This window comes from Lucilia sericata, unplaced genomic scaffold, assembly GCF_015586225.1.
Source record: "Lucilia sericata isolate MDLA Ls3-8-SP2 unplaced genomic scaffold, ASM1558622v1 Contig001523F_arrow, whole genome shotgun sequence".
Taxonomy (NCBI): domain Eukaryota; kingdom Metazoa; phylum Arthropoda; class Insecta; order Diptera; family Calliphoridae; genus Lucilia; species Lucilia sericata.
Window position 1 is genome coordinate 26,188 of NW_023995448.1, and position 23,701 is coordinate 49,888.

At 33.7% G+C, this 23,701-nt stretch overlaps 1 protein-coding gene across 1 annotated transcript; it reads right to left on the minus strand.

The window, feature by feature from the left end:
* Positions 1 to 2,142: 2,142 nt before the first annotated feature.
* On the minus strand, positions 2,143 to 23,347 carry LOC119611745. The gene is made up of 2 exons (XM_037967423.1): positions 23,155 to 23,347; positions 2,143 to 2,508 (listed from the first exon to the last, which is right to left on the minus strand). Exon 2 carries the CDS (start codon positions 2,476 to 2,478, stop codon positions 2,143 to 2,145), a length of 336 nt encoding a protein of 111 aa, XP_037823351.1. The 5' UTR covers positions 2,479 to 2,508; positions 23,155 to 23,347.
* Between the last annotated feature and the right edge of the window lie 354 nt (positions 23,348 to 23,701).

The window sequence follows — 23,701 nt, forward strand, 5'->3', positions numbered from 1 at the left end:
AATCTCAAGATCAGCGGTTTGGAATTATTGCCACAAGATGAAGCAGATGAATTCATAAAGGACATTTTGCAGTCATATCGCCAGGAAACTAATAAGACTTGTGGTAATAGAAAATGTCGATTTCATTCAAAGGCCAAGAAGTCATTAAAGTTTTAATATCGAACTGTATTTATGTCAGACATTGTTTATAATTTTATTTTACTAATTTCATAATAAAGTTCTTTAAAAGAAAAATTTCAGGCATTTGACTGGAATTAATTAATTTCCATTTGATTGTTAGTAGCCGTTGTTTTGTGATTTAGTATATTTTTGGACAAAAAGTCGATATTGGGAAACTTTCATATAGTCAACGCTCAGGTGTTGCTTTAAATCGAAATACAATTGATAGATTCCGTTATACAAAACAAAAATTTAAATCCAATATATACTTTCTAAGGATTGATCTGTGCTGTATCCGAATCTGTTCTCATAATTTCTCAATCAAGCTTTAGGTTAAGATATTTCTAAGAAGGAAGAATATTAAACTTTTTTCAAGTTGACAAATTAGTCTTTCAGACGACATAATAGATTTCATACCAAAAGTTCTCTTCGCGCTATTAAAATATCTTAAATATGACCAACAAATTTTCTCAAACTTTAGGGCACGGTATCTCGAAAACCTGTGAAATCTTGAGAAATTCTTAGGCCAGATTAGAACTTTCAATCTCTTAGAAAAGTATATTTTGGTTTCTGGTTGAAAGAGGTAGGTCTGCCTATTGAAAGTATAAAGACGGTCAAATGTGATAATAAGAATTTGGATGTAGTGAGATATGTTCCTCAGATCTAAATCTTCTGACTACGGCTTATTAGTTAAATATAGCTGCGGTCTACAATCCGAAGAGAGTAATATTTTGGTCCGTTAATTACTAGTTACGGTACAGTTTTAGTATGAAGTAAGCAGTAAGGTCTCGTCTTGTTGTATGTACTTCGTATTTCGGTTCTTATTATCCCATGGTTAGACATTGGCCAAAACGGATTGTATTACTTAACTAGTCTTAGCTTATACATCACAATTAGCCAACGATAGCTGATTAGTGATATTTTCCCGACAGAGTGTTGAAGCATTTATTTCGTGCCTAGTTAGTCGTAGCTCTCATAGAATTCATAATTAACTATAGCAGAAGTATTTATCTTGTCGTAGCTATTTATATCCCACGTAGGGTGTAGACTAAAGGGCTGTACAAGACAACAATAATGCGACAATTTGCTAACGATATTTTTTTTAACAAATTGTCGCATTATTGTTGACTTGTGCAGGCCTTAAGTGTGGACCTACACCACTATAGTGAGGAGGGTATTATGTGTTTGTGCTGAAGTTTGTAACACTCAAAAATATTGGTCACAATCACTGCATCTGCATCGATTTATGTCTGTCCGTCCGTCCGTCAATCTGTCTGTTTATCCGTCTGTCCGTTTGTGTGTCAATGTAGACCTTGTGTGCACGCTACAGCACACAATTTACAAGATAATTTGATGAAATTGGCACATATTCTTCTTTTGGCCCAAGGAGAAAGCTTATTGAAATTTTCTGTCCGTCCGTCCAGTAAGTCAATCTGTCTGTTTGTCAATGTAGACCTTGTGTACACGCTACAGCATACAATTTTCAAGATAATTTGATGAAATTTGGCACATACTCTTCTTTTGGCCCAAGGAAAAGCCAAATCTGTATATTATTTTGTTATGATCGGGCCTCATTTGACCCTATCTCCCATACAAAGTCCCCTTCAGAAAATGACTTGATGGTCTAAATTCACTTATAAAACACTAATATCAGGATGATATTCAACAGAATTTTTAACATAATCAATGTTGTAGGGTCTGCTCTGCCCGACTATAAACTTTTATGTGTTTTAACTAATAATTAATAATAACCCCCTGTTAGCTGAAGGCATAATCTCATCAGATTACTTTCATAGTCGTATTAAAATATAAATATTTTATTAATAGAAAGGTTATTAAACGATTTTTTATACAAAACTTTGAAAAACATAGTTTTTTATACAAATATTTTATTTTATAGTTTTCATACTATTAGTAAAATTGTTTTACAATATTAGATACTTATAAATAAATAATACATTTTTAAAAGTAATTGTAAATCTCTTAAAATTGTAAAGTTCTCTTAGCCTTTGTGTGCAATTGACGATTTCTTAAACGGTACTTATATGTGGCGGCCATAATGGATAATTCTGGTATCCCCGTGGGTGTTCCTTGATAATCCATAGAATTCGTTAATTCACTACCCTCTTCCTCGTCCAGCAAGGGTTTCAAACCACTGATCTCAATATTAGTTTTGTTTAAATTTATTAAGTTATGGCGAGTTGGTGTCAAGTGTTGAGGGCGTTCCTTTTTATTCAATACTTTCTGACCAAAAACATATTTGACTAGTTCATAAACGATGACCAGTAGTAACAATTGTAAGATGTCAAAATGTTCCATGTTGACTTTATAAGTTGACAATGATGTTTACTGTTAGATGTTTGAAAAATGAATGATGTCCTTTGAATATTTACTTGGGATTTTATACATATTTTAGGTTCATATATATGACTTTGTTTTGACAAAAAAACATTTAGTTAATCCTGTTGTTGTTTTCAAACTATTAAATAATATTTACTTGTCTAACGTAGGTCGACCTACCTGTCTTGTTTACTAATTTATGTATCTGATAAGAAATATGTATGTTTGGTGTATGTAGAAGAATCTACCTGTTAATGATGTTTGTTTTGTCAATGATTTGCTTAAATATTTTGACATTATAATGTTTTCATTATAAAGGAATAAAAAATAAACCAAAACAAGTTTTAATCCCTATTTGATGTAAATGACTTCAATTTACAAATAGATTTTAAGGTAAATTACTTACTTGGTAGCGTGTGACAAGATAAATGTCATAATGATCAGTGACGTCATAATATGATTACCACAAATATTATCATATTTGTGTGTTAACATCGAAACATTAGGGGTATTTCTAATATTACTGCCAAAAAATAAAATTTTGTTCATTCTTAGATTCTATTTATAAAAAAATTTGTATTGAAGTCGCTATTTGGTAAAAAGAAGCTTTTTGCCCTTAGATCCATATCGAATTTTCTAGAGAATTCTTGTTTTGTCAATGAAATTGTCAGAAGTTGACTTTGTATGGGAGCTAAGACCAATTATGGACCGACCAAACCAGAAAATTAATTTTCGGAAGTGGACCCTATATGGGACCTAAGACCAATTAAAGACCGATCCGCAAAAAAAATTCACACAATAATTTACTCATAGACAAAATATGTATATTTATGTAGAATATTTCGGAAGTTGTTCTTATATGGGAGGTATGATATATTTTGGACCGACTCGGAAAAAAAGATTCGTAGAATGATTTGTGTATATACAAAATATACTCATTTATAATTTTATACCGAAATCTTATTTTGTCAATGAAATATGTGCGTTTAATTTTCAGAGGTGGATCTAATATGGGACCTAAGTCCAATTTATGACCGATACGGAAAAAATTTCACAGAATGATTTACTTATATAGACATAATGTATTTATTTAGAATTTGATCCTGGAATCTTGTTTTGTCAATGAAATATTTGCGTTTAAGAAATTTTGGGCAATGGACCTTATATGGTAGGTATGATCAATTTTGAACCGATCTGGAAAAAAATTCGCAGTGTGATAAATTTGTATTGTTTTGTCCATGAAGTATGTGCGTTTAAGTAATTTTCGGAAATGGACCTTATATGGGAGGTATGTGTATCCAATTATGGACCGATATGAACTTCAATTATTTAATAATGAAATATGTGCCTTTACGTGGTTAACGGAGGTGGACATTATATGGAACCTATGGCCAATTATGGACCGAATATAATTCCGTTATTTTTATTTCCTAATTAGTTATGTGCATTTAAATGATTTTTGGAATTGGACCTTATATGGGTGCTATGACCAATTGTGGACCGATACATATCTAAAAAAATGCAAAAATGTTTGCCTGTTACCGATATGCTTGAGGAAGTTATTAACTATAAATCCATTTCCCGAAATATGTAGTTTTGTATGGGGGCTATGTGAAATTTTGAATAGATTGTTATTATTAAGCATATATATAATTGATCCCCGGGTGAATAAAGTAACGTGTGATAAAACGTTATGGTACTTTCTGAGAATACTGCTAGAGAATAAGGAAAAAATTAGTTTTTTTTTCGAGGTCTTATGCAATTTGTACTCATAACTTTTTACGTTGCGAACCGATTTTACTGATTTTCAATATCAGACTACCTAGGATAACAATGAATATTTTCAGTGATTTTGGTTGATTCCCTTTGCTTAGTTTTAACGTAAGCGTGTTTTAGGCAGACAAACAGACGGATATAGCTTAATCAACTCAGAATTTCATAAGGAACCGGACTTTGCTGGGTCTCAGGTGAATATTTATTATATATACCCTTTATCACCACTGATGGTGGTGTAGGGAAGGCTGAAAATTGTGACATGTACTTTAATTGCACGGGCTTCTCTAAATCGCTGCTGAGCCAATAGTTTTGTATAATCTAGGTAAAGCACATATTAGGTTACATATATAGTTTGGAACTGTTTACCAGAACTGATGGGTTTTGATTGTTGTTTACATTATTAAGCCATGTTTTGGGAAGAACGTTATATGTGAAATTTCCAAAATTTAATTTATTGCTAAATGCTCTCAAGATCCATACATATGAATAAAATATCAAAAAAAAAAAATGGAAGAAACTTTAAAAAATCCTTTGACTTAGCTCATCAAATATTGGCTCAAGGAGAAAGAAACATTTTTATCGGTATCAGCGTAGCTGTTGTAGATACACGTATTCTGTATTCTCCTCTTATTGTACGTAAAACATTTCTGATGATAACTTTTTAACTACCTAGTTGTAAGTACTTATTTAATAACATATTTGTAAGCTAGCGTGAAAATGTTATCATCGCATTAAACTAATGAGTTCAAGTGCCAATGTATAAGTTGTGAAAAGCGCAATGCAAGTTTTGTTGGGTATATATCTAGTGAAAAAACATTGTATGCATTTAAATGTTGGTTTACCATTTTTTAATAATTTTCTATTCAAATATACGAATTTCATATATAACAGTTTTAATTAATAAACATAACGTTAGGATTATATGTTTTAGTTTATTTTGTAAAAGAGTAGGAAAGGATATAATGTGCATTATTAATTCACTAGAATTTTAAAAGTAATTACACATTAGAAATGGGGGAAATGATAACTATATACTAAGATAAATATACTAAATGATATTACACCATATCCAATTTTAATTATGTTGAACCCTTATATGAGAGCTAAGAGCAATTATGTGGATCCACTTAAGTTAAAAGTATTTTAAACATACAAACGAACATAGGTAACTTGCTTCAAAGTTTTGTAATTCAACTGGAAATGGTGTAGTGCACGTTTGCTGCTTAATTTTCATTAACCTATTTGTAAATGATACCATTTATGATGTTGCGGATCAAATGGATGAGAAACTATTTTAATTAAACATAGTTTTTGGGAGGAAAGTACTGCCAAGCATGAATAAATATTAAAGAAAATATAAAATTTTTATTTATTACAATTAATGTTAATATTATATTTTCCGCAATTGATTTTAAATCCCCCAAAAAAGTAAAATCCTTAAAAGAAGTTAGCGAAAAAAAGTTGTAGTAAAATCAATAACAAATATTTGCATTTCTTTCACTTAACTACGACTCCATATACTACTACAGTGAGCGTCAATGAAACGTGCCAATCGTTTCTGTTAAAATACAAACATTTCACGTGGTAATTGTTGAAATGATTGAAGAAGTTATTTTTTATAAGTTTGGGGTAAATATTGACACTATTGAAATGTGCAACGTGCTTTCAGGGTAAATAACTGCAATTGATTTTGACTCAATTGCTCACGTAGAAAAGTGGAGTATGATTCGAAGTAATAAATGTAATTGATCTTTTAATCAATATTTTGGTAATAATTTTAATGTTTTAATAAAAATATCAAGAAGAAGTTTTGGTATTTAAAGAAATTAATTAAAAGAGCTTTAAATATTAGGTTAGGGTGAAAGAGGTATTATATAGATTCAGATGAGAATTGTCTTCTTAATAGATAGATTTCATTCTTCTTTACAGCCTCATCGACCTTTCTTCTCAAGTCTGATCCTTTTCCCTATGAATTATTACAACAGAGTAGGCATAGGTCTAAGTCCATTTTCGATAATGGTCCACAGGAGACTTTTAAGCTTGGTTACCTAGAGTTAAGAGTACAAATTACCGGGAACCGGGAAATACCTTAGCATGTAAAGTTTGTACGTTATTAAAGGTACCTTTGATGCTCATACATATAGCATGTTAAACATTTTTTGTCAAAAATATCACAAAAACAAAGGAAAATAATTCCCGGGAATTTCCGGACAAGAGGATTTTCCTTTTTATACTATAACACTACTATACCTCCCTCCATGATGTTGTAACGCATAATTCTATCAGACTTAATTTTTTGAGTCGATTAAGTTAGTTAGTTAGAGTAGGTAGTTAGTTAGTTAGGTAGTTAGTTAGTTAGTTAGTAGTTAGTTAGTTAGTTAGTTAGGTAGTTAGTAGTAGTTAGTAGTTAGTTAGTTAGTTAGTTAGTTAGTTAGTTAGTTAGTTAGTAGTTAGTTAGTTAGTAGTTAAGTTAGTAGTTAGTTAGTTAGTTAGTTAGTTAGTTAGTTAGTTAGTTAGTTAGTAGTTAGTAGTAGTTAGTTAGTAGTTAGTTAGTTAGTTAGTTAGTAGTTAGGAGTTAGTTAGTTAGTTAGTGTTAGTTAGTTAGTTAGTTAGTTAGTAGTTAGTTAGTTAGAGTAGTTTTAGTTTAGTGTTAGTTAGTTAGTTAGTTAGTTAGTTAGTTAGTTAGTTAGTTAGTTAGTTAGTTAGTTAGTAGTTAGTTAGTTAGTTAGTTAGTTAGTTAGTTAGTTAGTTAGTTAGTTAGTTAGTTAGTTAGTTAGTTAGTTAGTTAGTTAGTAGTTAGTTAGTTAGTTAGTTAGTAGTTAGTTAGTTAGTTAGTTAGTGTTAGTTAGTAGTAGTTAGTTAGTTAGTAGTAGTTAGTTAGTTAGTTAGTTAGTTAGTTAGTTAGTTAGTTAGTTAGTAGTTAGTAGTTAGTTAGTTAGTTAGTTAGTTAGTTAGTTAGTTAGTAGTAGTTAGTTAGTTAGTTAGTTAGTAGTAGTAGTTAGTTAGTTAGTTAGTTAGTAGTTAGTTAGTTAGTGTAGTTAGTTAGTTAGTAGTTAGTTAGTTAGTTAGTTAGTTTAGTAGTTAGTTAGTTAGTTAGAGTTAGTTAGTTAGTTAGTTAGTTAGTTAGTAGTTAGTTAGTTAGTAGTTAGTTCGTTAGTTAGTTAGTTAGTTAGTTAGTTAGTAGTTAGTTAGTTAGTTAGTTAGTTAGTTAGTTAGTTAGTTAGTTAGTTAGTTAGTTAGTTAGTTAGTTAGTTAGTTAGTTAGTTAGTTAGTTAGTTAGTTAGTAGTTAGTAGTTAGTTAGTTAGTTAGTTAGTTAGTTAGTTAGTTAGTTAGTTAGTTTAGTTAGTTAGTTAGTTAGTTAGTTAGTTAGTTAGTTAGTTAGTAGTTAGTTAGTTAGTTAGTTAGTTAGTTAGTTAGTTAGTTAGTTAGTAGTTAGTTAGTTAGTTAGTTAGGTTAGTTAGTTAGTTAGTTAGTTAGTTAGTTAGTTAGTTAGTTAGTTAGTTAGTTAGTTAGTTAGTTAGTTAGTTAGTTAGTTAGTTAGTTAGTTAGTTAGTTAGTTAGTTAGTTAGTTAGTTAGTAGTTAGTTAGTTAGTTAGTTAGTTAGTTAGTTAGTTAGTTAGTTAGTTAGTAGTTAGTTAGTTAGTTAGTTAGTTAGTTAGTTAGTTAGTTAGTTAGTTAGTTAGTTAGTTAGTTAGTTAGTTAGTTAGTTAGTTAGGTAGTTAGTTAGTTAGTTAGTTAGTTAGGTTAGTTAGTAGTTAGTTAGTAGTTAGTTAGTAGTTAGTTAGTTAGTTAGTTAGTTAGTTAGTTAGTTAGTTAGTTAGTTAGTTAGTTAGTTAGTTAGTTAGTTAGTTAGTTAGTTAGTTAGTTAGTTAGTTAGTTAGTTAGTTAGTTAGTTAGTTAGTTAGTTTTAGTTAGTTAGTAGTTAGTTAGTTAGTTAGTTAGTTAGTTAGTTAGTTAGTTAGTTAGTTAGTAGTTAGTTAGTAGTTAGTTAGTTAGTTAGTTAGTTAGTTAGTTAGTAGTTAGTTAGTTAGTAGTTAGTTAGTTAGTTAGTTAGTTAGTTGTTAGTTAGTTAGTTAGTTAGTTAGTTAGTTAGTTAGTTAGTTAGTTAGTTAGTTAGTTAGTTAGTTAGTAGTTAGTTTAGTTAGTTAGTTAGTAGTTAGTTAGTTAGTTAGTTAGTTAGTTAGTTAGTTAGTTAGTTAGTTAGTTAGTTAGTTAGTTAGTTAGTAGTTAGTTAGTTAGTTAGTTAGTTAGTTAGTTAGTTAGTTAGTTAGTAGTTAGTTAGTTAGTTAAGTAGTAGGTAGTTAGTAGTTAGTTAGTTAGGTTAGTTAGTTTAGAGTTAGTTAGTTAGTTAGTTAGTTAGTTAGTTAGTTAGTTAGTTAGTTAGTTAGTTATTTAGTTAGTAGTTGTAGTTAGTTTAGTTAGTTAGTTAGTTAGTTAGTTAGTTTGTTAGCTAGCTAGCTAGCTAGGATCAGCCCATAGCTGATCCTGAAATTTTATTTTTATACATTAATACATTTGTATGTAGCCATAACTAGTGTAATTAGTCATATGTTCGGCTATGTTCGACGGTGGTCTCCTGCTTGTTATTCTTTATTTATTTATTGTTCTGAAAATTTACAATGTAACAACTTCTTAAAACCGTTTCGTACTAAATGGTATACAGACATTAACAAAAAGAATTACTACCAGCTAAAGCTGTATACTATTTTTGTCAGGCACCGCGCACATACATAAATACACATTTACATTAGGCTGGTCCCAAAAGAAATTTATTTTGCCCTGACATTAATATTCGATAATCTGGATTAATAAATACAAATGTCCTTTTTTGACTCTAGGACAAAACTTTAGACAATAATTATCCTAGGATGAACCATGCTTTCATCTGTACTTGATTTATATCTCCTTACAAAGGGCGGCCACCCTTATGTACATATTTGAATTATTTTAGTTTTCAATGCTGAGACACACGCCAAATATTCAGTCATTCAACCAGTAACCAATTCATTCATCATATATTCCACTATAACTACATTCAATCGACTATATTCAAACATTTGTATATATATAAGCCGAAAAGAAACCATCCATCTGCATAAAGACTTTGTAAATATATAAGATAGTCAGTGCATCAGTATAGTATTACTAGCAATGTTATTGATATGCAAATTATTCATAGATGAAATATTCCATTTAATATTCTTTTCTTTAATACTACTACGTATACAGGGTGTTTAAACAAGTAAAGATTGATTGGGTTATATTTGGAAACAATTTAGGAATTGATGTCAGTTTTCATTCTAATATATTCTAGAAATATTTATGCCAGATTTTGTGGACTATGGGTATAGCTGTAGATACATACATACATTGGCAATGAGACGATAATACATCAATCTATGGATTTAATGGGTCAAGGGGCAATATAGCTGATAAATTGTTAAGAGCGGGAATCATAGATATACATACACAAGTTTTAAAAGACCCATCATATTTTTTTAACAAAATTTCATGAGGATCACGATATGCTGATTTGCACCGATTTTAACATATATAAAACTTATGTATACTTCAGGGGACCTATGATATAGTGAATATTCAAAATAAACACCCATTATATATTTCACTTTGACGACTACACCCAATCTTACTAACATAATCATACTTTGTTCCTTCTCCATAATGTTGTTTTTTCCCTTTTAGCTATTTTGTTTATGACTTGGTTATTATACCCTACACCACTTTAGTGAGGAGGGTATATTGGGTTTGTGCTGATGTTTGTAACGCACAATAATATTGGTCCTATACCCTTAAAGTATACCAATCGGCTCAGAATCATTTTCTGAGTCGATTTAGCTATGTCCGTCCGTCTGTCCGTCCGTCCATGTAAACCTTGTAATCAAACTACAGGTCGCAATTTTGAAGATAATTCAATGAAATTTGGTACATGATCTTTTATTGTCCCAGGGACGAAGCCTATTGAAAATGGTTAAGATCGGTCCATTATTTCACCTAGTCCCCATACAACTGAACCCCCCAATAGGGCTTGTAATCCTTGTAATCAAACTACAGGTAGCAATTTTGGAGATAATTCAATGAAATTTGGTACAAGATCTTTTATGGTATCGTAGACGAAGCCTATTGAAAATGGTTAACATCGGTCCATTATTTCACCTAGCCCCCATACAACTGAACCCCCGAATAGGGCTTTTAAAACTTGTAATCAAACTACAGGTCGCAATTTTGAAGATAATTCAATGAAATTTGGCACATGATCTTTTATGGTACCGTAGACGAAGCCTATTGAAAATGGTTACCATCGGTCCATTATTTCACCTAGCCCCCATACAACTGAACCCCCGAATAGGGCTTTTGAAACTTGTAATCAAACTACAGGTCGCAATTTTGGAGATAATTCATTGAAATTTGGCACATGATCTTTTATGGTACCGTAGATAAAGCCTGTTAAATATGGTTTACATCGGTCCATTATTTCACCTAGCCCCCATACAACTGAACCCGCCGAATAGGGCTTTTAAGTTCATAATTATGTTTAATATACTCATATCTCGACAAAAAGCTGCAATAACCAAGTTGTATACAAGACTTGATGACCCCCACGAATTCCATAATAATAGGTTCTCATATGACCCTAGCCCCTATGAAAAGCCCCCATCAAAATTTCACTTAAATGTCCACAATTTTATTCAACAATAAACGGCTTAAGTATGTATATCTAAGACAAGGTACAATTCAACTTAAATGCTTTATTATGGCAACTAAATCACATTATATTTTTGTCAAAGGTGTAGGGTATTATATGGTCGGCCTCGCCCGACTATAATTTCTTACTTGTTTTGTTACTGTATTTATAGCGGTTCCTAGACTACTTTGTTTATTTATTATGGATTCTTTTACATCCTTTTGTAGATATTTTAATACTATTTTATAGTTTAACTGTTATTAAATGGAAAACAAAATACTAGCACCACCACTACAATACGATTTAATATACATTTTTATTTTCGGACAAATTGAAGTTCTTTGGAATTATTTATGTTTTTTTATTCAATCGATTTTTGTTTGTTTATTTATTTTCGTTTTCTTTCTTTTTTTTTTTAACAATTTAGCAATGCTATTAAATTGTTTATAAATAGGTTTATGTGGGTAATAGTTATTGAAAGTTTATAGACCTTTTTGTTTATGCCGCAGTAGTTTGGGTATTTTTGTTTATAGTTAAAATTTAAAAAAATCAAGATAAATATACAAGTTAACACAATCAAGTATACATGAGCGGGAAAAATCTACACAAGGTTGTGCTGACGGTGCACACGCGCAAGCTAGTATGCAGGATCATATTTCGTCTGGAAGATTTCACAACGTGGGAATGGAATAAGTTGGATCAGCAGAATTATTTAGATTTAAGTATTTAAAAAATATTGTTAGAGTCAGTCTTACTTGGGAGGTTGACCAAAGCGGTCGTTGAATAAAATTGTAAACCAAAAATTAACGTGTTTCATTTATAGTGGACAAGTCGGTGTCCACTTAAAAATCATTTTTTTTAATTTCACATAACAAAGGAAGTTAACTGGCGCCCGAGCAGGGACCCGCCAAGAGAAAGCGGAGTCCTTATAAAATTAAATAAAAAATTAAATATATAAAATTAATAAATTAAATAAGTTTCTGCGATTCCCACGGGACCCTCCAGAAACTAAATAATAAAAACTGGAAAAGATAAAAAAGAAATAGTGAACCTTAAAATTTGTTTTGTGGAAAGGATCCACCTAAAGAAAGAACAGTGACAATTAAGTGAAATTTCGACCCCGAAATTGTGAAATTAAATAAGTTTTTGCGATTCCTACGGGACCCTCCAGAAACTAAAAACTGGAAAAAATAAAAAAGAAACAGTGAAATTTTAAATTTTTTTTTGTGGAAAAGAGGATCCACCTAAAGAAAAAAGAACAGTGACAATTAAGTGAAAATTCGATCCTGTGACTACCAGTGAATTAATTTGAAGAGAAGAGGGAGAATTATTGGAAGGCATATCCTGTAAGGGTGACTGTAAAAATATAGAGGGAAGAACCTGCAAAATATAGAGGGAAGAACCTGCAAATTCCTATGTATATGTATATGTGTATGTAAGTATGGAACATTTGCAAAATAAGGTAACAGAGTTAACTGGCGCCCTAAACGCCGTTCTAAACCAGCTAAAAACTCTGGATCAGAGAACGCTGAATTTGGAACGTAGGCCCAGTAATCCAACGGTTGTTGAGGGCGAAAGTCCTCCTCCCCCCCTGCGTGCTCCAACCACAGAAACCGAATTGAACGAAATAGGAAAACTTCCCGACTGTGTAAGGGACTTGCAGTCTTTTGAGGGTGACCCCACGCAGTATGTATCCTGGATACATAGCGTGGAGAGTATCCTGAAGGACTATGAGATCGTCCGGCAGAAGCCGATATATAGGGCTATTGTTCAGGCTATACGCCGAAAATGTAGGGGAAAGGCTGATGCCGCCCTTACCTCCTACAACATATTCGATGAAGACTGGGCATCGATAAAGAACTGTCTTTCTCTGCATTATGCAGACAAAAGAGATGTTCGCACACTAGAACATCAGTTGACCCAACTAGCTCAGAAGAGTATGAGCGTAGACGAGTTCTACGCTACAGTAAATCACCAGTTCTCCTTGATCATAAACAAATTGAAGACGGAAACTTATTCTGAAGAAACGACGAACGTTTTAATAGAGACTTATAGGAATAGGACACTGGAAGTTTTCATAAGGGGTCTTAATGGCGAGCTGTCAAAGATGATAATGCTCATGAAGCCAAAGACACTTCCCGAGGCATATTCGCAATGTTTGGAATTGAGAAATGCCAATTACAGGAGTCAGGTCTCCCTACATTCGGTTAATGGTCAGAATAGGGTCCAGGTTCCAATGGGATTTAATAACTTTCCGAATCACCACCCAAGTAAGACTCGAAACCAAGCTTCCTTCCAAAAATTTGTACCGAAAAACCGGTATCAACCTCAAGCGAACCCTTTTGTTAACCGACAATTTGAGCCACGGCGTGTTGCGCAACAGCCTGCTCCCCACAGACCAGAACCAATGGACATAGATCAGAGTACGCAATCTAGGGGGACCGGAAACCGACCATGGAATAACCACAAAAGGCGGGCCTTTTCGGAACAGGTTCGTCCCGGGTCGGCACAACACCCGTTTAAACAACAGAGAATTTTTAACATGACACAAGAGGACAATGAAGGCGAACCGGCCGACGACGAAATAAATTTTCGGACTCGTGCCTTTCCGGCTTACCATACGTAAGCAATGAATTAAAGGATGGCTCAATAATAAAATTTTTAATAGACACAGGGGCTACAAAAAAACTTTGTTGAGCCAGCCTTATGCCCCAGATCAAAGAAATTAGATAAACCATTTTATGTTCGTACTGCCTCAGGAAGAATACAAATTAGTGAGAAGGTAAAGGGGAAATTCTTTGCCCCATTTGGTAACGATACGACAATTACATTCTATGTACTACCGGGATTCACATCTTTCAATGGTATAATCGGCGACGATACTCTACGTGAGCTTCAAGCTATAATAGACCACAAAAATAATACACTGACAATCTCGCCAGGGATCAGTATACCACTTAGAATTCAGACATTGAACGAAATTAACGTGCTTCCATCATGCACTACATTGAGTGACCTAATAGCCGAGTTTAGTGACATATTTGGACCAATAAATAACGAATTGGCAGCAACATCTATTAGGGCAGAGATACGGTGTACCACTGATGTGCCAATATACTCAAAGAGTTATCCTTATCCAGCTTGTATGCGTGCTGAAGTAGACAGACAAATAGAAGAACTTCTGAATAATAATGTAATACGGCCGTCAAGAAGTCCTTATAATTCTCCCATTTGGGTGGTCCCAAAGAAACCTAAACCAAATGGAGAGAAACAATATCGGATGGTGGTGGATTTCAAAAGACTGAATGCCGTCACCATACCTGACACATATCCAATTCCCGACATAAATTCAACTTTGGCGAGCCTTGGCAAGGCGAAATATTTTACAACCCTTGACCTCACTTCGGGGTTTCATCAGATTTCAATGAATCCAAGGGATATTCCAAAGACAGCCTTTTCAACAATGAATGGGAAGTATGAGTTTTTGAGGCTACCGTTCGGCCTACGGAATGCGCCTGCTATATTTCAGCGTATGGTCGATGACGTCCTGCGAGGTTGTATAGGGAAAATATGTTATGTCTATATAGACGACATAATAGTATACGGGGGTAATATTGAGGAACACCTGGGGAACCTTAGGAAAGTATTTCAGCGTCTAAGAGACGCTCACCTTAGGGTTAATTTAGAGAAAACTGCTTTTATGAAAACCGAGGTCGAATTCCTTGGTTACGTGGTTACTAAGGATGGTATACTGCCTGATAGGAAGAAGGTGAGGGCAATCCTTGACATTGTACCACCCCAGACCCTGAAAGAGCTCAAAAGTTTTCTGGGATTAACATCCTATTATAGGAGGTTCATTAAAGACTTTGCCAAAGTAGCTAAACCTTTAACCACTCTCACTCGTGGCGAGATGGCACAAGTCAAGGCTAATCAATCGAAGAAAGTTAGAATTATTCTCGGGGAGGAAGAGCTACAAGCATTTAACGAGCTTAAGGAGTTGCTCACGTCGTCGGAAGTATTAGCCTTCCCGGACTTTGACAAACCATTTAATCTTACGACAGACGCTTCTAACAGTGCTTTAGGTGCAGTACTGTCTCAAGGGGAAATGGGAAAGGACAAACCAATAACCTTTATTTCTCGCTCTTTGAACAAAACAGAAGAGGCATATGCCACGAACGAGAAAGAGATGCTCGCCATAGTTTGGGCATTGGACAATCTTCGCTCCTATCTGTATGGAGCTAAGAAAATACGCATTTTTACCGATCACCAACCTCTGACGTTTGCCATGAGTAACAGGAATTATAATGCGAAATTGAAAAGGTGGAAGGCTAGGATAGAGGAATATAACTTCGAACTTGTATATAAACCAGGGAAATCCAATGTAGTAGCCGACGCCTTATCTCGCTTAAAAGCAGACTCAACCGACTCAGTGAAAGCTGAGCAGACTTCGAGAACTGCATCTACAGATTTATGTGTCCATCTTGCGGATGAGTCCTCCACTGACACTGCAAGTGAAGGTAGGGTAGGAAGTGAGGACTCAGATACCATAACAGCTAGTGAGGGTATGATAGGGAACGGAGACTCAGCTACTATAACAGCTAGCGAGGGAACCGTACACAGTGCCGAACAGGATGGCACAGATTTGATTCCACATGTCGAAGCTCCTATTAACGTTTTTCGTAATCAGATTATAATACGACAATTCCAATCAGATATGATTACACATATTAATCCTCATCCTGGCTACAACCGACACATCATATCTTTGGAGGAAATTAGCAGGGAAAATCTTACACGAATCCTGAGGGAAAAACTTAGACCTGATGTCTTAAATGGGATTAAAATTCCTGAACAGTATTTGTGGCTATTACAGGAGGTTTATTTGGAACACTTTTCACATTATAAGCTACGGATCACTCAGAGACTTGTAGAAGATGTAACTTGTCCAAATAGGGTCTGTTCCTTGATAGAAGAGGAGCACAGAAGGGCACATAGGAATAAGGACGAGAATAAACTACAGCTCTTGGAAAAATACTATTTCCCTAGGATGAACAGTCTTGTAGGAAGGTATACGAGGAATTGTGAAATATGCAAGGCTAACAAATATGATCGGAATCCGCCGATACCTAAGCTTCAGGCAACTCCGATTCCTTCTTATCCCTGTGAAATATTGCACATGGATATTTTTGTACTCCAAAATGAGTATTTTATTAGTGTCTTGGATAAATTTTCAAAATTTGGGAAACTTTTTCCTCTTAGGAATCGTTCAGCCTTGCAAATGAGGGAGAGAATTATAGAAATCCTTAATTACTTCTCGACACCACGTATTTTAGTGACTGACAATGAGCGAGGTTTTATCAGCCCAATAGTGATGAACGTGATTCGACAATTTGGTGTCAAGGTATATTTGACTCCAGTAGGTCGTAGTGAGGTGAACGGACAAGTGGAACGATTCCATTCGACCTTACTGGAAATTTATCGATGTTTAAAGGTCGAACATAGGGATTTAGGTATTAGGGAACTTATAATGCTCGCTACCGATCGATACAATAACACCATCCACTCTGTAACGAATAGGAAACCGGTTGATATTTTTTTTAATAGAGCTGAGAGAATTAATTACCAAAGGTTGCAGAACTTTAGGCGAAAGTTGAACAGGGAGGTGAAAAAATCTATAAAGAAAAAGCAAGAGGCAACCTTGGAGAGACATAATTCTAGGCGTCGTGTCTTATCGAAGGATTATAAGGCGGGTGATACCGTTCATGTTAGGAATAAGCAGATCAGGGCAAAGCATCGACCGCTTTATGAGAAAGCGGTTGTTGATATGAACAATCGGGTCACAGTGCAAACGAGCACTGGAAAAAGGATTCACAAGACCCACATTAAATCTTAAAGGATACCTATGGGGTCCTTAAATTTTAGTGGTATGCGTATTTACGCAGGGGTTCAAATCCCCATAGACATGTGAATGATGAAAGGAGGGAAATGGAGATAAAACTTCTACCTTTTTTAAGGAGAAGTGGAGGAAATGGGAAATTGGGTACAATACCCATTTTTTGAACTTAATGGTATCTCTTAATGCGATTTTCTTTTTTTTGGGACAACGATTTGTGATAGTGATGTCCTCACTGTCATAAGTCGTGGTAGATCTCCGTACCACGAGTAAGTTTCTTGCAATTAAACCATTAACGCTTGATGCTAAAAGGGATAACTCGGAATCTACGGTCCACACAAAAAATATAAGTAAATGGTCCCAAAACCTATAGTGGAAACTGCATATTTGCGGAGGGGTTCAATTCCCCATGGGTGCCATAAGAATAAGGAAATCGTACTACTGAGAAAACCTTGAACTGAATTGAAGCCTTCAATTGGGGCAAAAGATGAATATGAGATGAGATATTTTTTTATGGAAGCTTAAGCGAAAGTATATTGAAAGTAATTAAAATAACTTGAATGAAGATCATTGCAATGGTGAAAATTTATTTTAGAGCAAGGGTGATCAATGCCAATTGCATAATGCAAAGGAAGTCCATGGCTTAAGAGATTATCATTTGCACTTCTTGCATATGGCGGATAATCACACCTAGTTCAAAAAAGAAAAAAGAGGGAATGTGGCCTTCAGCCTTAGAGATGAATACGATAAAATTTATGAAATGAAAATGGAAATGAAAGATAAAATTAGTTAAGATAAAGAGAAAACTAACTTAGAATAAGTAAAGATGAATATAATAAAATTTATGAGATGGAAACGGAAATGAAAGATGAAATTAATTAAGATAAAGGGAAAACTAACATAGAATAAGAATCTATTAACGTTAAAACATTATATAAGTGAAAATGTGAAGTAGGAATTTAGTTAAATGTGAAGTAGAAATTTAATTGTACTAATCGTACTAACACTTTAATAATACAATCATACTAACACTCTAACAAACTAATCGTAGAGCTAGACAAAACGACATTTATCATTCCAGTCTCACGTGGTTCACGGTCGTGAACAGTCTACAAATCTTCGAATACCACTCGCAGTTGGTTACATTCAAATACGGCAAGGGTTGGCTGGTTGATGGAAGGTTTAACCTGGTTCATGTTATCAACTTAGAGGAATACGAGCGCCTATTAGGCCAAACCGTGGCAATGCTGGAAAAAATTGCTGTGGATGAGAAAGAACGGATGGTAATTGATTTCCATGTTAATACAATTTTTTCCCAATTAGATACGCTTAGGGGTAAATACAAGAAGCAGAAACGCTCTATCAATTGGATCGGTTCAGCTTGGAAGTGGTTGGCTGGCAATCCGGATGCAGCAGATTGAGATAATGTGTTGAGGTCTGAACAAAGCATCATTGAAAATAATAATCACCAATACGTGATCAACGATCGACTCTTTAAAGCGTCACAGGAAACAATATCTAAGGTTAATGCAATGGTGGCGCGATTTCACAACGAGGTCAATGCAACGAACGTCGAAAAATTCATTAATCAAATCCTACGCCAAATAATGGTCATCAACTCTAATGTACTCGACAGAGAAGAAATTCACCGCATAATTGACGAAATTGCAACACTCCCTTATTCTAATGAATTGGATGCCATCGAGTACGCCGATCCAAGGGTATGCACAAACGGTTCAATGATTCTCTATGTCCTTTCACTGCCCAAGGTAAGAGAAGTTGAGTACAACTACCTTATTGTCAAACCATCCATTCAGGAAGGAAAGGTTATAGACTTACCGTTTAACACGTTGCTAAGAGACATATGGCATCACCAAACCATGCATGCGAATCAACAACAATACCGTGTGTGAGGAAACGAGCTTGAGAAAACTCCCTGAAGATGATTGTGTTTCAATTCTCATCAAAGGAGGTGAAGCAAAATGTTCCTACAGATCCTGTGAAGAAGAGGTTGTCGAACTTGTTATGGAAGACACCATATTCATTACCAATTTTAGAGGTAATCTCCAGAGTGGTAACATTACTAAATTCCTTTCGGGAACCTACGCAGTGCGATTTAACAACGAAGAAGTGAAAATAAAAAACGTTACGTACACCAGCCGAAGCGAGACATCTATACAAATCCTACCCCAGATCGTCACAACCATCCTAGAAGAAAGGCGGCAGCTTGACATAGGATATCTTCACAATATGAGTTTACAAAACATAAAAAATTTAGAAAATCTAGACATAAAATACCACTACTCTATAGTAGCGGATTGCACTATTTTTTTGCTCCTATCATTCCTAGGCTACCTATGCTGGAAAGCTTTATACTCTCAAGTGCGTCTCCCTCCGCTGCAGAGCACGAGCAACGTGGCATGCAAACACCAATCTGCGGGACGCAGATTTTTGGCAAGGGAGGAGTTAACACAATCAAGTATACATGAGCGGGAAAAATCTACACAAGGTTGTACTGACGGTGCACACGCGCAAGCTAGTATGCAGGATCATATTTCGTCTGGAAGATTTCACAACGTGGGAATGGAATAAGTTGGATCAGCAGAATTATTTAGATTTAAGTATTTAAAAAATATTGTTAGAGTCAGTCTTACTTGGGAGGTTGACCAAAGCGGTCGTTGAATAAAATTGTAAACCAAAAATTAACGTGTTTCATTTATAGTGGACAAGTCGGTGTCCACTTAAAAATCATTTTTTTTAATTTCACATAACAAAGGAAGTTAACTTACATATTCGATTTTTTTTAATTTATGAAAAATAAATAAGAAAATGCTGACAATCATTTGTATTATTTTGCTTAGATATTTTTTTAAAGGTATTTTAGTATTTGCATATTTGCTAAATTTTTGTTAAATTAAATAGATATTTTATTTACTGTTATTTAAAAGAATATTTATTTTGCAATAGTATATTTTTATTTATTTTTTATTAAAATTTAATACATATAAATATTGTATAAAATTTACTAATTTTTCTTTGATACATTTTGATTTTATATTTATATTTATTACATTTTATATATAAATTATTTAAATAAATTTTAATTGATTATTTAATAATTTGTTTAAAATTTAATAAAAAAAATATTTTTAAATTAGGAAAATGAAATATTTACATAAATTCAAATGTATTATTGTTAATTTAAGAAATATTTCATAAATAAATTTTTATGATTTCTTTGCATTATTTTACAATTTCATAACACTTTGATATTGGGTATTATGATGTAATAACAATATTTAGGTTATATAAAACATAAAAAATTTATAAGTTTTTATGCCTCAGATATGCATATGAAAAATTTGCTTTTAATATCCGATTTTACAGTTAACAAAAATAATTATTTCGTGTCCTTGATCTACAAAAACGTCTACACATTGAGGGGTTATAAAGAGCTAGGACATACTTATTTAGATAATCTGTTATGACGTGTTTGTATGTCGACTTTCGAAATTTCATAATTTTAATAAAAATAAAATTTTTTAGTACATTTAGCCTTTACTTTACAACGAAAATATGTGTGTAGAGTAGAGTCTCCCGAGGAACCTGAATACCTCTCAAACGAGGCGTATTAATGTACTGAACATGAGAAAAATAACAAGTATGAGTGTTATATTCGGCCATGCCGAATCTTATATATCCACCATCATATCACTGCCGAAAAAGAATACTGCCTTATAAATAAAGAAATTTTCTGAAGTGGTCATTTATCGATCCATCTTCATCAAAGCCAGTAGGAAGATTTCCCATAAAACTTGTTTATGTTGAATTAAATATATCTACTCGCATTTTAATGCCAGTAATGAGCGTTAAAGGCGTCATTATAGGGGGTGGGATCAAGTATGGACCGATCCTCCTAAAATTTCGTAGAACGATTTTTGTTCATACAAATATTGTTTATGTCGCAGTTTTGAGCCAGTAATGAGCGTTAAAGTAATTTTCTAAAGGGGACCTTATATGGGGGTAGAGTCAATTATAGACCGATCCGCATAAATATCTGAAGAGGACATTTTTGCTCATACAAAACTTGTTTACGTGAAATTTCATCGCAGAAGTTGTATTTGAGCGTTACAGCCAGTAATGAGCGTTACAGTCATTTTCTGAAGGGGACCTTATATGGGGGGTGGGGTCAATTATTGACCGATCCGCATAAAATTTGATAAAGAGTTTTTGGCTCGCACAAAACTTAAAGACTTAGTCATTTTCTGAAGGGGGATAGGGTCAATTATAGACTGATCCTCAAAAAATTATTTAGAGATGTTTGGGATCATACGAAACTTGTTTATGTCGAATTTCATCGCTGTACTCGCAGTTTTAAGTTAGTTATGAGGGTGATCTTGTAAGGGGGATAGGGTCAATTAAGGACCGATCCTTATAAAATTTTATATAGAGTTGTTTTGCTCTCACGAAACTTGTTTATGAAGAATTTCACCTTTAAAGTAATTTTCTGAAGGAGACCTTATATGAGGGTAGAAAATGACTTTAGTTCCTATAAAACTTTTTTATGTCGCATGTCATTGCTATATATGCTTTTTAACGTGATGTCAGTCATTTTCTGAAGGGGACCTTATATGGAGGGTAGGGTCAATTATGGACCGATCCTTGTAAAATTTGACGAAGAGATTTAAGTTCCTATAAAATATGTTCCTGTAGAATTTCACCGCTATAGATGCTTCTTTTAGACAGTTAGGAGCGTTAAAGTCATTTTCTGAATGGGACTTTATATGGGGGGTAGGGTCAATTATGGGCCTATCCTTACAAAATTGTAGAAAGCGATTTAACTTCCTATAAAACATGTTTGTGCCGAATTTCACCGCTATATAGATGCTTCTTTTAGCCAGTTATGAGCGATAAAATCATTTTCTGAAGTGTGCTTTTTATTGGGGGTTGGCTCAATTAAAATTTCAGCTCGGTAGCTACTTTCATTTGGACTTTATCGTGTTTTCAACAGACAGGCAGACATACGGACAGACTGACGGACATAGCTAGATCGTCTTAGAATCATATAAGGACCCAGGATATATAGAGAGATTTACGTCTACATCTGTTATTGATGTAGAATATCATACATTAGCATTTATAAGTGAATTTTGACCTTCAAGTGATTTTCTGAAGGGGACTTTGTGTGGGGGTTAGGTTGAAATGAGGCCCGATCATTACGAAAATCAGCAGTATCATTACGACCTATATAAAACTAAGTTTTGATGATTTGTGAAGTGATACATGAACATTTAACATATTTATGAGCTCAAAAGCCCTATTCGGGGTAGGGTGTATGGAGGCTATACGAAATAATGGACCGATTTTAACCATTTTCAATACATTTCGTCCTTGGGTCAAAAGAAATGTATGTGCCAAATTTCATCAAATTAACTTGAAAATCTTAGAGTACGCACAAGTTTTAAATGGACACACAATAGATAAATCGACTCAAAATGTGATTGGTCCTCTAATTTTTTCGACAAGCGATTGATAATCTTGACCTTAGTATATTTTGGGCCAAATAAAATATTATCTTTCGTATACCCACCATCATTCCATTCCATTTGTAACACATCGAAATATTGATCTAAGCCTAGAAAAGTATATATATTCTTGGTCCTCATTAGGTTCTAAGACGATCTAGATATGCCCGTCTGTCTGTCTGTCTGCCTTTCTGTCTGTCCGTTTGTCTGTCTGTCTGCCTTTCTGTCTGTGCGTTTGTCTGTTCAAAGCACGATAGAGTCCGAACGGGAAAGTTTAATGATTATTGGTCTATATTGTACCCGACCCCTTATATTACGGACTTAAAAGTTACACTTTAGCAATAAAATTTACAACAGAAATGTTTTGAGGGAATTAAAATCTCTCTATCAAGTTTTATGAGGAACGACCCATGATTGACCCTACCTTCCATAATAGGTCCCCTTTAGAAAATTACTTTAAAGATTATAGCCGGCATAAAAATACCTCAATATTGATGATATTTTAAATAAACAAGTTTTATATCAACCAAAAATCTCTGCCAATTCTTAGTTTCATATCTGACCCTATCCCCATATAAGACCCCTTTATTACGGGCTCAGAAATATTACTTTTTCAACGAAATTCACAATAAACTGTTTTGTGGGAACCAAAATCACTCAAGATTTATGAGGATCGGTCCATAATCGACCCTTATCCCATATAACTCATAACATTTCAATGAAAGCTTTTTTCTGAAAAACCAAACTAAATACTTACTTAAGACCTCACATATTTGCAGTCGATCGTAGTAAGTAGTTATATAAGCGAGCGTGGTAAGTACTTGCCTCCAGTGTCATCACAGTGTCAGATAAATATTTCTTGATGTTGCACATGGAATGACGGAAATTTTGTGTTTCCATATACCCTCTATCCTCCTAATGGTGGTGGAGGGTATAATTATTTAAAAGTAATTAATGTTAGTTGTTTTTATTTTTCCAGTGAATTTAATTTATTTATTGCAATTTGCCATATATTTCCATGGTGTTCCTGGTAATAATTTATTACAATAAATTTTTTGTTTCGTTTGTTTACTTTTGCTAGAATTCCCAGCAAAAAAAAACTAGTAAATATTTCAAGAAAATGATTTTTAAATTGTCTGAAAACAATGTTTGCTAACTTTCAAAATAAGAGAAAAAAAATATTTTTAATTAAAATTTCAATACTCTCTTAATGAAAATTCTATTACTTTTCTGCATCTTTAGGAGACATCCTTTGCTGGGATATTATGTTGTTGAAATATTTTGTGGTTTTTTGTTGTTGTTAT

Coding starts and splice junctions, on each gene's coding strand:
- LOC119611745 (XM_037967423.1), bottom strand. CDS start 2,478: ATGGAACATTTTGACATCTTACAATTGTTACTACTGGTCATCGTTTAT.